This window comes from Mauremys mutica, chromosome 9 (assembly GCF_020497125.1).
Source record: "Mauremys mutica isolate MM-2020 ecotype Southern chromosome 9, ASM2049712v1, whole genome shotgun sequence".
NCBI lineage: Eukaryota > Metazoa > Chordata > Testudines > Geoemydidae > Mauremys > Mauremys mutica.
Genome location: NC_059080.1, coordinates 51066308 through 51081824, shown reverse-complemented (window position 1 = coordinate 51081824; position 15517 = coordinate 51066308). Strand labels below are relative to the sequence as shown.

Sequence of the window (15517 nt, the reverse complement as noted above, 5' to 3'; positions counted from 1 at the left end):
TTGGTATCCTGCTGTTAATTGAATTGTCTCATTAGACTGACCTTACATTTGGTAAGGCAACTCACATCTGTTCATGTATTTATACCTGCTCCTTATTTTCCACTCCATGCATCTGATGAAGAGGGTTCTAGCCCATGAAAACTTATGCCCAAATAAATGTGTTAGTCTCTAAGGTGCCACAAGGACTCCTTGTTGTTTTTACGTAAATTCAGACGCTGAACCTGGAGAACAATCTGAGTTCCCACACAGTAGCTCCTGTCAGGAGAGTTTGAAGAAGGAGTTAATGTTCAGCACACAGCACTAAGATGTTTTACTGTCATCGGAAACTGGGAAACATCCACCTCCGCTTCTACTTTGCTCCCTAGATTATATCACACAAGGCAAGTGCCTCATCTGCCAGCTTCACATACCTGCCCTGATTTGGATGGAACAATCATAGATATAGAGTCTTGGCCAATGCCCCAGGCCTGTTGATTGCGGCTGCATGAAGTTTGTTTGTTTAATACTGGATTCTCATCATTAAAGCCTGCTGTGCTGATCTTGTAGGAGGCAGACAGCTGACTGCTCACCCCCCTGCTGACTCCAGGTGCAAAGCAGACAGTGAGATAGGGAAAGCAGCCAGGAGCAATCATTCACCAGCCTCCCACCCTGACCCATCTGAGCAATACAATGGCAGCATCAACTCCCTCCCCACTCATTAAAGCGGCAGTGAAGAGGGCTGGCCCATCACTCTGAGGAACAGGGGGTCCAATCAATTGGTGGTGGAAGGAAAAAAATGGGACAGGAAAAACATCAAAGGGCGGACATGGAAAGAAACAAGGAATCCATAGGGGAGAAAGAGGAAGGAGATACACCCCAGTTGCCAGGAAACATGTGCCTACTGGCCTTCACTACAGGTGCCAGTACAGACCACCTGCCCCTAGAAAGAAGGAGTGAGTGAGTCTGTGCAGGAGGAACAGGCTGCTGCCCCCTTTCTCCCCTGCCAAGAAATTAACTACAGTTTGGATCCGTTGGGGAGGAAGGTCACAGGGCCTCCGTTGGTACCTTTTCTAAATACCAGACCTCTTGCAGTTCTCTGATCGCTAGTCTCTAGGTATTTTTGCAATGTCAGTCTGGCATCCAGTGAGGATAATGCAGAAGCACCAGTTTTGAATCCCCAATAACTAAGATATTCCTATTAAAACTAACAATGGATTTAATGCACATCTATTCCTCTGCAAGATTTTATTTTCTGACTTTCCCTTCACATTCTTCCTCAAACATTGGCAGCTGTGTCAGTATGATGTGAGCCTGGCTTGTGCTCTGATGTGACCAGTACTCTGGCAACAACTCTCATTGGGAGCTCTGCTAGAGGAGTTTAAGGTCCCCTTGCACACCATATCAGTAGGTGAGCAGCAGAGAGCTCACCTACTGAATGCTGGGAGAGGCACTGGTAATGTGGAAGTCTTTAGATGCCCCATTTCTCCCAGGATAGGGTTGCTTGAGGCTTTCAACTAAAACTGAAGAGGCTGATGATAGTGGTGATGATGACTCTAGTTCTTCAGCTCTTAATGTATGCATATAGAAGAAAAGGGCATAGACAGTGATTAGCCACAAGGGTTTTTGTTCCATTGTGAAGATAAATTAAAACTTTGTAAGTGTAATCTTTGGACTAATTCAGAGATATTACCCAGACCTGTGCTAAGCCAAGAGCCACTCTTTTCTTAACCTATGTATTATATAATTTTAACATTAGCTTTAATAATTTTTTTTATATCTCCTTTGAAGTACTGGTACATCAAAAGAATTCATCATAGGGTCCTGAGTCAGCAAGGAAGGGGTCAAAGTAAGCAAGCTTTTGAGAATCACATACTCTTCCCAACAAATCTTAATTCTAGACTGCCTATGGGCCTACTTCATTGTTTCCACAGCCTGGTAAAGAGAGTACTATGCTTATTATTGCCTTGAAAGGTCATTGTCAGCTTCAGAACTATTTGCTTGCCTTTATCATTTGTCTGCAGTTAGAATCAGGCTTTTGCCAATTCTGAGGTTGAGGTTTTTTTGCTAGTTGTCATGAATAAAAGAGGTGACATGCTCAACACAACAGTGCCTTATTTGCTGGTTTGTGTACCCCAGCAAAATGACATAGCTGTGCTCATGCATTTCATTGGAAATATTTCTGATCCTGACAGGAAATGTGACACCACCAGCATTGAGACCTTCTGCTGGGTATTCATATTATGTATTGCAAGTGTAAGTGAACTATGCTTTTTAAAAAGTATCTCCTGTTTTTCTGTGTTCTATATGTAAGGATGCTTGCCTTCTCACGCCACCACACTGCAAGCAATCCCTTCTCATCCAGCTCCATGAGGGCTCCCAGAGACAGCTCCTTAGCTCTTGTGGCTTTGAAGTGGAGAGGGAAACCAGTGCCAAAGCATTACTCTTGAGCTACTAGTACATCAGCTTGTACATCAGTTTCCTCCCCACATCAAAGCCTCAAGTCACTGCTCCTTCAGCTTCTTTAACACACACCCATGCAAACTTCTGGTATAGCCTACCCCCACCCCATCCCTTCACTTCTCATTGCTATTCCTCCCCCACATCCCCAATCCACGTCCATCCTATTACCTTACACTTTAAGCTACAAACTCCCATACACACCCTGATACACTGCTTGTCACAATGCCAGACTTCCAAACATATAGGCTCAAAACAACTTTTTTTAAGTGACACCCTAGATTCTGGAGAGCAATTCCACAGCAAGCAGTGGATTCATAGATTTCAAGGTCACAATGTGATCATCTACTCTCACCTCCTGTATAACACAGACCAGAGAACTGCCCCAAAATAATTCTTAGATTCTGCAATCACACATGAGGCCCTGACTTATAAAAACAGGTAGCTATCAACATTGCTGTTGGTTCAAAAAATGTCAGGTGGCCTCCCCTCCATTCCCATTAGCTTGCAAAGTCCATTAGTTTTATCTTCAAAATAAATGGAAAATACATATTTCTTGAAAACAAAACAAAAGTCCAGCTCCATAATTAAGAAGCCCATAATAACAAAACTAGTGTGTTTCAATGACAGATGGAAAAGAACCTTCAAGCATCTTCCCCCCACCCTCTCAGCAGCGGTCCTGGATTTTTCATTAGAAAAGTTTATTGATGCTGAAAGCATTTGTATTGACCTGTCACAGATGTTTCCAGCCTTGAGAGGTAACAAGATACCGGACATTATAATTACATCACCATATCACACTGCTTGGATTTTTTTCTGTTCTAACACTTGATATGGTTCTAGTAGCAGATATCTTACAAACACTACAGAGTGCAATTCCAAGCTTGCAGATGGTATAAAGCTAGAAATTAAATCTTTAACAATGCAAGACGGCAGCTGCTAAAATAGTGCCAGACTCTAAGGCCTTAACATTCAGCAAAATGCTTAAGCACAAGCCCAACTGTAAGCGCAAGTAGTCCCACTGAAGTGAAATTTAGACCTATGCTCAAATGCCTTGCTGCATTGTGGCCTATTTGATGAAAAACTCAAAATGATATTCAGAATGATATGATCTTAAATTGTAATATTTCCAGTGATACATTTGGGGGAACGGTGGGGGGGGGGGGGTGGATCCCTTTGATGGACAGCCAGCCAGCCAGCTAGCTGTAAAATCCCTCTTGGTCTGTTCTCTGCTTGCTTTACCTGTAAAGGGTTAGCAAGCCCATAGGTAAAAGAAAAGGATTGGGCACCTGACCAAAAGAGACAATGGGAAGGTAGAACTTTTTAAAATTGGGGAAAAAAAACTTTCCCTTTGTCTGTTGTTCTCTGGGCTGCAGGGACAGAGCAGCAATTCTATAAGCAGGAATGCTGTGTAAAGTTTGAACCAGGTATAAAAAATTATCTTCCATACCTAGAAGGAATCATTTGGATAGGGAATGTTTAGATAAATGCGATCAGGTTTATTCTTTGTTTTGGCTTGTGGATCTCCTCTGTGCTAACCCCAGATGCTTTTGTTTGCTTGTAACCTTGAAGTTGAACCCCAAGATGCTATTTTGGGTGCTTAATTCTTGGAAATTGCTCTTTTAAAATCTAGCAAAAACCTAAGTTCCAGATGTATTTTCTTTCTTTTTGTTTTAATAAAACTTACTTTCTTTAAAGAAGGATTTGGATTTTTGTCCTAATAGGTTTGTGCAAATGCTGTTTGATTATCTGGTGGCCACAGCTAATTTCCTTTGTTTTCTTTCTCAGCTCTTCCCCAGGGCACGGGGAAGGGAGAAAGGGCTTGAAGGTATCCCACAGGGAGGAATTCCCAAGTGTTCCTTCCTGGATCCACGGGGTTTTTTTTGCATTTGGGTGGTGGCAGCATTTACCAAGCCAAGGTCAGAGAGAAGCTGTAACCTTGGGAGTTTAATACAAGCCTGGGGTGACAAGTATTAATTTTTAGAATCCTTGCAGGCCCCCACTTTCTGCACTGAGAGTGACAGAGTGGGGATTCAGCCTTGACATCTCCTGACTTGAATGGACTAGAAATGAAAGATTTTTACCACTGATGGCGGGGCGGGGGGTTTCTACAGCTTTCCAATGGCATAAAATAGTCTTAATTTTTAGACCTCCTGAGTTGTAAGACATCAGACCTTAAAATGGTATTTATTAAATCAGGTTCTGCAATGTGTCCTGAAATTCAGCCAACTGGGGAAAGCATGAGGAAACCTACAGCTGCTCCACTGAGAATCCTCAGCCCCTAGTACCAAAATTAACAAAATCAATCTCAACTTTTAGGTAAAACCCAAGGACAGAAAGTAAGTCTTTAGAAGTCCAATCTACCACTGGGATATTGAACTGTTATTCTGAACCACTGCCTACACTGAGTCTCCATGAATCAGAACTGAAAATGGTTTAAGTGCTAGTGTTACACAACTTGGTACACTATGGAGTTTTACATCTGCCTCTGAAGCATCTGTTATCAGGCACCATCAGAGACCAGACTAGATGGAAGATTGGCTGAAAAGATGTTTCTGTTAAGGGGCTTCTCAGGTTCCTCAGGGTTTGATATAAATAGTAATAAAAATATAGAATAAGAATGATTAAAAGCAACTAGTTTTCACTTCTGAAAAGTGCCCCTTCCCTACAGCAGTGGGATTCTGACAGTGGTAAAGGGAAGATGTGGTACTGACAGACCAAGTCTCTCACACCCCATCATTCCCAGAGACACTCAGAAAATCATAAAAGATTTCTACTTGCTAAGGATCTGACACTTGAATGCTTGGAACAACAGACCCGTGCATGGCTATCTGTGACTGTCACTGTGGGTACATCCCCACTGTAATCAGAGGTGTGATTGCAGCACACGTACACATATCCAAACTAAATTTGATCTAGATAACACAGGCACCAATAGCAGTGATGCTGGCGAAGCATGGACTAGCTACCCTGCTAGGTACCCTGCATCCCGTGAGAGCATGTATAGCAGGGGTAGGCAACCTATGGCATGTATGCCGAAGGCGGCACATGAGCTGATTTTCAGTGGCACTCACACTGCCTGGGTCCAGGCCGCTGGTCCGGGGGGGGGCTCTGCATTTTCATTTAATTTTAAATGAAGCTTCTTAAACATTTTAAAAACCTTATTTACTTTACATACAACAATAGTTTAGTTATATATTATAGACTTATAGAATGAGACCTTCTAAAAACGTTAACATGTATTACTGGCACGCGAAACCTTAAATTAGAGTGAATAAATGAAGACTCGGCACAGCACTTCTGAAAGGTTGCCAACTCCTGATGTATAGCTTGTGTGGCTGTTGTGAGGATAAGAGTCATGCCTCTGCTAGGCTCCAGCTAATCCAGAAGCCGGGAACTGGTCTAGTGGTTCTCAGGCAGATATATAACCTCACAGGAGGAAAATCAACTCAGTTAGCTCAATGTCACTCCAGGGCTTAGAACTTTCTCCTGCCTGATGGTGGCAACAGACTCCCAAGTCTCAGCATGCTCTAGCCTTGCTCCAACCCCGCTGCAGACTTCTGATACTGGCTCTGACTACCACAGCTCTGACTGCTAGGCCTAACCATCCCCATCATGGTTTCTGACAGCTGTGGCTTCACTGCCATTGGTACCTATGATAGCCAGAATAAAGCTAAACTGGGTATACCTACACGTGCTGCAATTACAAATACAACTGCAATGTAGACATGCATTATGACTGACATAGAGTAAGTGAATGTGTCCAAGTGTCTCCCCAGCTCTTCGCTCTCCTCTAATATCACAGTCCCATCACTCAGCAAGAAGTAGTGCTAGTGACAGGCACCAGCACAAAGGATGGGAGTGCCCCATCTGCTATCCCTACCCCAAACTCTTCCCACCAGCAGTTGCTGCTTGGAACTCAGCTCCAACTCCAGATCCAGAAACTGTGAGTGGTTGGGCGGGTACCAACTCCTAAAAATAATCCAAACTCACCAGTGAGTCCCAGCCAAGACAGGGCCACAGCTACCAGGGCACACGTTTTGTCTGCACTGCAGAAGCGGCACATTTGCACACTGAGGTAGCCAACTTGTAATTCAGGTCAACTAACAGAAAGATGCTGTAAACTGTTACTTCACCTGGCTCCCCCGAGGGGGGAGAGACCCATGACACATCCCCACTAGGCTCTCACAGTGAGAGAACTATCATACTTTGATCTCACGTTGGCGCTTTCGATGCACAACCACAGGAGTTCTGCAGTGAAGACTAAGCCCCAATGGGGTCAGGGGACAGAGCCCTGCAGAAACAGTCCCAGCTGGACACCAGGCTACAATCACCCTAGCACACAGAGACACACAGCCCCGCAGGGACAGTTACAGGCTCACAGCTGGACAAAAAGCTACAGCCACTTGGTCACGCAGGGACAGTCAGGCTGTCACAGCCAGGTACAGTCAGACAAGGACAGCCACACTGGACACCAGGCTACAATTACCTCACCACACGGCCAGGTACAATCAGACCCGGGTCCACAGGGACAGCCACGGCCGGACACCAGGCTACAGCCACCTGGTCACCCAGGAACAGTCAGACCCAGCCCCGCAGAGCCAGTCACGACCAGACACGCTCGCCACAGCCTAGCCCGGTCGAGCCGTTACCTCCAGGGCCGGCCTCTCTCTCCTCGGCGGACTCGCACCCTCCCACTCTCTATGGTTCGCGCGGCCTAGCGCCGCCGGTCACGTGATTTCCTCCTAGGCTGCTGGCAGGAGACGGCGCGCGCGCCGGATGTCAGGTGCGGGGGCTGGGCCTGACGTCGGAGGGGACGGCGGGGTAGCCCCGGGGGAGCCGAGGCTGCTAACGCAACCCGGGACCGGAGGCGGGTGAGCATGCGCACTGACCGCGCTGAGGCCGCTGCCTGGGGAGCTCGAGCCCCCTCCCTGAGTCGGGGGGCGGGTCCTGTGTGGAGGCTGCTCCCCTCCCCCCCCGTCACTGCGTCTCCATGGGAGCTGTGGGGGTGAAGCCCATTCCCTGGGCATCCAGGCTGCGCGCCCCTGCGCACCCCAACCACCCGCTGCCCCGGGCCGGGGTCGCTCTTTGGCAGCCTGACCCCCAGCCACCGCCCTGCCCAGGCCCGTGCCTCGCCTGACACCCGCTGCAAGGAACAGGGCTGTTTCACGTGTCACCTATGGAAAAGCGGCAGCCGGGCGGCTACGTGCATCCGCTCTGGCACAAACCTCAGTTCCACCTGTGCTTTGGTTTTAAATAAAAAATGTCAGCTATGCCCGGCTGTCACACAACCCGACCTGGCATTCTCTGGCTGATTGCTTGTAGGCATTGCAGCAGGAGGGTCTGGAGATAGTATTTGAAGGCGAGTGTAGTAATGCAGGTGGCACACACAACCCCTGAGATTACTATGGCTGATAAAGCTTGGAGAAGATTCTCCTTTTTCCTCTATTTTATTAGTCTCCTTCATTTGTGCCACTGCCTTTGACAGTATTTTGAGAAGGGTCACTTTCATTGTCTTGATGGTGTACACCTCTCCCCACACTCTGGCAGAGGGTGTTTGCCAGTAATGGCAGCAGATCTATGACCAAAAGTAAACAGGCAACAAGCAGTAGGCAGATATTTGCATGCAGGGGAGGAGTGGTCTGAGCTCTCAGGCCCATCCTAAAGATGCTTCTAAGTATTTAAATTCTGTGGGGACGGTCATTATACCTGAAGCTGGATAAACATAAACACAAGAGCAGAAATATCCTTAACCATTTTTTTATAAAGGAATTTTAAATAAATTTGAGACACAATTTTTAGATGGTACTGTATCAGGAAATAAAATTTGTTTACAATAAGGTTTGACAGTGACCTTTTAAGGATGAGATGGCTATAGTGCAATTTTAAACCCCTTTTTGAATAGGGAGGGAAACTAAATTTGTTACATGGACAAAAACTGAATTGGTAGAGAAAGAAATGTATTCAAGCTTCTCATAGGACAATACAAACAATAACTATGAAAACCACCTTGGCCATGCTGTATGGACTGTAAAAAAACATTAAGCTATTTAATTATGGGATCCAGACCAGAGCAAGCTTAGAGTTTTAAGCTTCATCTTTTTTGGGGTCTGGATATCACAAATAATTTCTGCTTTGTATCACAGATCTATCCATATGCAAATTTCACAAAGATGGACAGTGAAGTGCAGAGGGATGGAAGAATCCTGGATTTGATTGATGATGCATGGAGAGAAGATAAATTACCCTATGAGGATGTAGCAATACCATTGGTAGGTGAATACTATAGGCTGCTTATAAGCCTGAATTACATTTCTACCCTCTTTAACCTCTTAACAGAGACATGGCATAGCAAATGTGCCTTACAGTTCTGCTAGTTGTACGAATGATGCTCCCAGGGGCCAGCTTCCCATTTATTTTGTGGGGGATTTCTTCCTGTTCTCTCATATCTCTCGGTGGCTAGAAGAAAAAGTTCTTCTCTCCCTGTAGTCAACTGCCTCTTTTTGGAAGGAGAAAATGCTTTCCCTTATTCCTGACCAGTTATCTATTTCTGTGGATGGTGGAATGCTTCTTCCCATAATCCCCTCATTCTTTGTGTGGAGTACAGGACAGACATAAGTGATGCTTTTTCTCTCTGCTACACTTCAGTTTTGCACTGCTTGTGTTTGAAGCAGTTTGCCAAACTCTGGTTTGCAGGCCACAGGTGATCAGCCAGGTGATAGCAGTATGCAGAGAGCTGGCTAGTCACATGATGCTGGCTACTCTTCATTTCCAGCTGCTAAAATGCCATTAAAATAAGACAAAAATAGGTTAAATATTTTCCTACTATTGCTTTTGCACGAAAGTAATTGCTGTATTTGGTACAAGGATGGAATGTAATCATGAAGGTGTCTGTGATATGATCTCCATTAAAATGTATCCATACCAGGGGTACCCTCTAACCTGTGTGCTTGGACATACCCATTGTTGACAGGACTCTGCTCACAGAGGTACTGCTACACAGGGTAGATTTTCTTAGAGTTTCCACCCATGCTACCACCCCCACCCCCATGACAGGGTTTCTCAAACAGGGGTTGCCGCTTGTGTAGGGAAAGCCCCTGGTGGGCCAGGCCAGTGTGTTTACCTGCCCCGTCTGCAGGTCCGGCTGATCGCAGCTCCCACTGGCTGCAGATCGCTGCTCCGGGCCAATGGGAACTGCTGGAAGCAGCGCGGGCCGAGGGACGTACTGGCCACTACTTCCAGCAACTCCCATTGGCCCGGAGTGCAATCCGCGGCCAGTCGGAGCTGCGATCGGCCGGACCTGTGGACGGGACAGGTAAACACACCAGCCCGGCCTGCCAGGGGCTTTCCCTACACAAGTGGCAACCCCTGTTTGAGAAACCCTGCCCTATGCTTCTACTGCCACTAGTTCAGAGATAGGTGAGGGGGTCCCAATCTTCCCCAGCTACTTCTGGTATCACCGGTCTATGGGGAGGGGTTCCAGGAATCCCCTCTTCCTCAGCTCTTTCAAGTACTATGCAGCTAGCTGTAGGGGAGGACTCACAGACTTCTCCTTCCGTTGTTCACTTTTGCTACTGCAAGCCAAGGCAGGAAAAGGGATAACTCCTCCTAGGCTCATTCAGCAACTATTTTTAGTCTATCATAGACTATTTGATGGTACACCAGGATCTTCACAGCCCCTTGTCCTTAGGCACAGACACAGCCTTGTCATTCATGGAAACCCCTCATTTAAACCCAGTGAGCCTTGAGATTGTAGTCCTTAATTAACTGATTAAAGGCCTTCCTGAACCACTCTATTTTGATGGGCTCAAGGTTGCCTTTCATGTTGAGACACTTCCCAACCAGCAGTGATTTTAGCTCATTGAGTAAGTGTACTTCAGGCTTTTGTACCTACTCTACCTTTTGCCAAGATCCTCCCAAATTGTAGGCCTCTCATGCTAGACTTCTTCCCTCCCACATCCATGTACCCAAAACCTGAAAGGCCTCTCTTCATTTTTTCAGTCCACCTGACTTTCTGGATTTCTTTGACATCACTGCTCCAGAGGTTATTGTCACTAAAGGACCATGCTGGGATAGCTGTCTTGTTACATTTTACATGACTTTGAAGTGTGAAGCCTAAAGCCCATCTCAGGGTCAGCCAGGTCACAGGTGAGGCAGCCTATCCTGCCTGCCTTAGGACAGTCAGTGGTGTCTATTGCAGACATATGTATAGCAACTCACTATCTTCACTTAGCTCTGCTGTTTGTATTCAGGCTTTAGGAAACAATCCTACCTCCATCTTCCCGATCTGTGATTATGTTTTTGAGACATGGAAGCCCAGACTCTCCAACCTGTTGGAGTTTACTGGGATGTGCCTCATTAAACTGACTAAATATAGAAACAGCTTATGTGCTGGCGTTTGCCTTCATTTTATGATTGGTTCAGTAGATAGTCACTTTTTGGGGGGGCGGGAGTGGGACAGATTCCATGAGCTATGTACTTTCTCTTGATGGTTGAGAATCGTGCACACAAACAGTATCACAGAGGAGGGAGTGTTACTTGCAGCATACTTCTGAGGTGTCCTGGCCCTGTGGGCACTCTTACTTAACAGTAGAGGCAGGCCTGGGTGTGGACCTAAAGGCCCTCTGAGACCTCAGGAGGACTGAGCCATTGACACAGATTGGATGTTAGCACGCTATAAAACCAGCATGGCTGCTGTGGGATATTCCTTCATTCAACAAAGTCAAGCAGAAGCTGACTGGAAAGTTGGTGTTTAGAGTCATGGGCAGTAGGTGACCCCACTTGAGCCCTGACCCACTACTTCTGCCTTCAGTGAAAGAATGAAAAGACTCCCACTGATTTCAATAGGCTTTGGATCAGGTCCGTAGTGAACAAAATCCTAGAGTTTGAGGAGTTATGTTTGTCTCATGCTAGGGGTCCCACGACACAGGAGTGAGAACCCTGACCAGATGATATTCTGGGAAATAACACATTCTCTAGCAATTGCACAGTTATGACAACACTTAGAGAATAATGTTTAAAAGAAAAACAAAACAGTTAAACCATTGCTTTTCCTGACAGCTTGTCTGTTCATTGGTTTTCTGTTATTAAAGCAAACTTTAGAAATGCTTTCCAGTTTTCTATATGGCACTAGCACAGCCTCACCTCTTAGGTCACTGACCTCAACTTCGAGACAGAGTGCTTATTTTGCTATTTCATTATCTTCTATAGGACAGTAAAAAGATATTTGATAGAATGCCTTATTTAAAATTCTGAAATGGAATACCTATATTTGGACTTGATTGCTGGAGAAAGATTGTAAACAAGCAATAGAATATTTGCACTGATATTTATCTGATATTTACCAGACATTACAATAATTTATTTTGCCATGTGTGCACTACTTGGGTCCACCAGCCACCAAGATAGGAAACGAATTCACTTCTAAAACTAAGCACAGAATTCTTGTGGAAAATAGAATGCCCATATTTGGGCTTGTTGATATTTTTAATGGGAGCAGTATGTACAGTACATGTCCTTCTGATGCTCCATCCAGTCTTAGTTGTGGATCTGTGTATTTATCAGTATGAAATGTTACTAACTTGCTTCTGTTAGGGTGCTTTGTAAGTATAGAATGCATTGTACCATTTTGTTTTCTCAGAATGAGCTTCCTGAACCAGAACAAGATAATGGTGGCACAACAGAGTCAGTGAAAGAACAAGAAATGAAATGGACAGACTTGGCTTTGCAATATTTGCATGAAAATGTTCCCCCAACAGGAAACTAGAGAATCAGTGTTATTTCATGGAATGATTTCAATACAAGAAGATGTTTTCCAGCATATCTTCACCAAACCTTTAAAAATCTTCTAGTCTCAAACAGCTGTTTTACTCCACAAAAGCAAAATACCGTTTAAAAGGCCCCATGTAACCAATATAAAATAACTGACATCCTAAAGCTGCGGGGAGATAGAGTGCTTTTTCACTTACACAAAAATATTTGGAGTCCTGTTGTGTTGACAACTTCTTTATAAGTTCATCTTAATTGTCTTTTGCATATGCTCAGAAAGGTAGTTATCACTACCTGAATGCTGATCATTGATCTCAGAAGTGATTTGGTGAATATTTGTGGTTGCTTTGATGTTTTATAGACCCAAAGCGATTCTTTTATGTTTTGGTGTTACTGTTAGTTGCTCGGGTTTTGCACCATGATCTCTATGAACCAACTTTTACTGCCTTTAACTTGCCTGTGACACAGGAAGGTTGTTTGGGACAGAGAGAAAGGTTAATGAACAGGATTAAGGGACTGAAATTGGTCTGTAAACACAAATGAGACTGGGAAAGAAGTTCTTTATAAAGTAAGCAGTCTTGGAATTTGCCTATTCTGGTTAGAGCACATTCCCAACACGGACATCCTGTAGTCTGTTTGCTAAACAGCATACTGTAAAAGAACAATTTATATTAAAAGGCTTTGTTAGTGGTGACTCAAAGTAATTGCCCTTTTATGTATGTTTGTGAATTACGTGGAAGGTATTGCTGACCTCAATCCAATGTCTGTGAATGGGTGTCCACACCATTCTTGGCACCCTTATTAACAGTCTCAGATAGGAGACAGAGTAAATTGTCATCTCAGCCATGGAGATGGTGCCTGCAGCAAAGGATGGAGACATGTTTATTTTAAAATGGGGTCATTGAGATAAACAGCTGAAATGCCTATTGAAATCAATAAGAGTTGCAACTGCTTACTCCGGGGTTTAATTTGGCTTATGAGAGCCATCATCTTGCTTGCATGAGAATACCAGTCAACAATAGGCATACATTTAACATTATCAGAAGTATGCCTAGCAATAGATACATACACAATTAAAACTGATACACCTTTACCCCGATATAACACGACCCGATATAACACGAATTCGGATATAACACGGTAAAGCAGCACTCCGGGGGGGGCGGGCTGCACTCTGGTGGATCAAAGCAAGTTCGATACAACGCGGTAAGATTTTTTGGCTCTCAAGGACAGCATTATATCGAGGTAGAGGTGTATTACATACAAAAACAACATTAAGAGAACATTATAGTTGCGAAGTCAAACATGAAAGTTAGGAAATGCCAGAATAAAGGTTCCCTGTGTAACCCTAATTCTTGAGCTGTAGCCCACGAAAGCTTATGCTGAAATAAATGTGTTAGTCTCTAAGGTGCCACAAGTACTTCTGTTCTTTCTGACAATACAGTACTCTCTCCCCAACCACTGTTTATCCACCAGTGGGGCTATGCTGGCAGGCCCCCTGGTGGAGTGGAATTTGTAGGTAACTTATGCCATTGCAACTGCCTTCTAGACAGATTTTCTGCTTCTTGGCACAGTCTCTACCTGTGTAACCTAGATTTACTCTATCCCGTAATGTAATTTCTTCATATTCTGCTGTAGCAAATACACTCAGAGTCTTGGCCCTGCTGAAATGAAATCTTTTTTCTTGGCTAGAAACTTTAACCTAATTTAAATATGAAGATGTAAGAAAGCCGAAATTTTTTTAGAAACAGCAGAATAATATGTAAAGATCAGGAAAACAAGAGCATCCACTTATGGCTGGTGCTTGGCAGAGGGATTGTATTTTCATTGTGTGTGTGTGTGTAGCACAGTGGGCCCCAATTATTGTGTGATGCCTCTAGGCACTACTGCAGTACACATGATAATAGAAAAGTTTGATTAAAACAATGTTGACAGCTACTGTAGACATATTATTCTTTAGCTGTCCTTTCAATATCAATGATTATGATTTAAGTACATCAGTGTGATTGAAGAAACAAGTTCAATTAAGCTACATTTAAACCAAGCTAGCCCCTTGAAATCCAGCAGGGGGGGTAGAAGGACCTTCCCTTGTAATGTCTGGACAGCATTCAACATCGGATGCACTGGTTAACAGACTACAGCCAGTAGAGGGCACAGAAGCAGTGCTTTGCTTAGTTATCTCAAGACCTGGCACTTAACTTAGACTCTATGCAGAGTTGGGCAAACTGCAGCCCAAGGGCTGGCCCGGGGAACTCTCCTGCCCGGCCCCTGAGCTCCTGCCCGGGGAGGCTAGCCCCCAGCCCCTCCCCTGCGGTCCGTCCTCCCCCTCAGCCTCAGCTCGCTCCGCTGCCAATGCTCTGGGCAGCAGAGCTGCAAGCTCCTGGGGCAGCAGAGCTGCAAAGCCCGGCCTGACCCTGGTGATCTGTGCTGCTCGGTGGCATGGCTGGCTCCAGCTGGGCGGCGCAGCATCACTCCCCAAACTGCAGCATCCTCTTCTGGGCACAGCCCTCCACTTGTGCCCCACTCCATTTTCTCCCCCCTCCTGGGGGGGGAACTAGCTGTCTCTAGTCCATCTACTTGCTGCTGTGGCCTACTGTAGCTTTCAGTGTAGCCCCTCACTTTAAGGGGTAAACTGCAATTTGAATATTTGCCACCCACTCTGTTGCAAGTGTGGGGAAAAGAGGAGGCAGGCCTACCCGCTATTCCAGGCCCCAGCCCATATGGTGCCACTCCTCCAACTCCCACCACCTATTTTCCTGGGCCACATTCCCATAGCCCTAGCACCTTCCCAGCCCTTTGTATCAGGGGCCTCAGTTTGGCAGTCAGTCTGGAGCTCCCTATTGCTCTCCTGACCCTGCCCAGCACTGCTCTATCTAAGGTACTCTTCTAAGGCAGCCAGTTCTCCCTTGTATTCCAGGGAAAGACTGCCCCTGCTCTGTTTGAGCAGCTTTTCTTATATGGCCCTCCATGGCCCTGATTGGCTGCTCCAACAAACCTTCTCCTGATATTGTCTCTAGAAGCCCTCAACCTTCCTGAGGGCTGCTTTAACCCTCTATCTACCTGTGTGGGGCAGCCGCCTCACCACATGCACCATTGGAGTTTGACCAAGGATTTTGTCAGAATCAGGCAGAATATCCCCTTATGCTTGTTTTATAAATTGGGAATAAATATGGGTGCCCAGCTTCCATACTCTATGGCCTTCATTAATTTAAACAGCTTAATCATATCTTCTGTTATTCATCTCCATTCTAAACTTAACCATCTCACTCTTCTCAATCTCTCCTCCTATGGAAGTTTTCCTATGCCTCTAATC

At 45.3% G+C, this 15517-nt stretch overlaps 2 protein-coding genes across 10 annotated transcripts in view; one reads left to right on the top strand and one right to left on the bottom strand.

Annotated features, from left to right (window-relative positions):
- The window catches only part of CEP63 (centrosomal protein 63), a 48232-nt gene extending 40956 nt beyond the window's left edge, over positions 1-7276 (bottom strand). For 2 of the 8 annotated variants that reach the window (XM_045030067.1, XM_045030071.1), the window contains exons 1-2: positions 7024-7276; positions 6926-6953 (exon numbers count right to left, since the gene is read on the bottom strand). The gene's annotated coding sequence lies outside the window, so the exon portion shown is untranslated. Of the gene's footprint in view, positions 1-410; positions 530-6925 lie in introns of those variants that run through there. The other 6 variants (XM_045030066.1, XM_045030069.1, XM_045030065.1 and 3 more) reach the window with 3 other exon arrangements.
- On the top strand, positions 7096-13615 carry ANAPC13 (anaphase promoting complex subunit 13). 2 transcript variants are annotated; one of them, XM_045030075.1, is made up of 3 exons: positions 7096-7222; positions 8583-8708; positions 12077-13615. In XM_045030075.1, exons 2-3 carry the CDS (start codon positions 8610-8612, stop codon positions 12200-12202), a joined length of 225 nt encoding a protein of 74 aa, XP_044886010.1. In that variant the 5' UTR covers positions 7096-7222; positions 8583-8609; the 3' UTR covers positions 12203-13615. The 2 variants fall into 2 exon arrangements, with proteins under 2 accessions (XP_044886010.1, XP_044886011.1); XM_045030076.1 differs by having other exon boundaries at positions 7190-7310.
- Positions 13616-15517: the final 1902 nt, after the last annotated feature.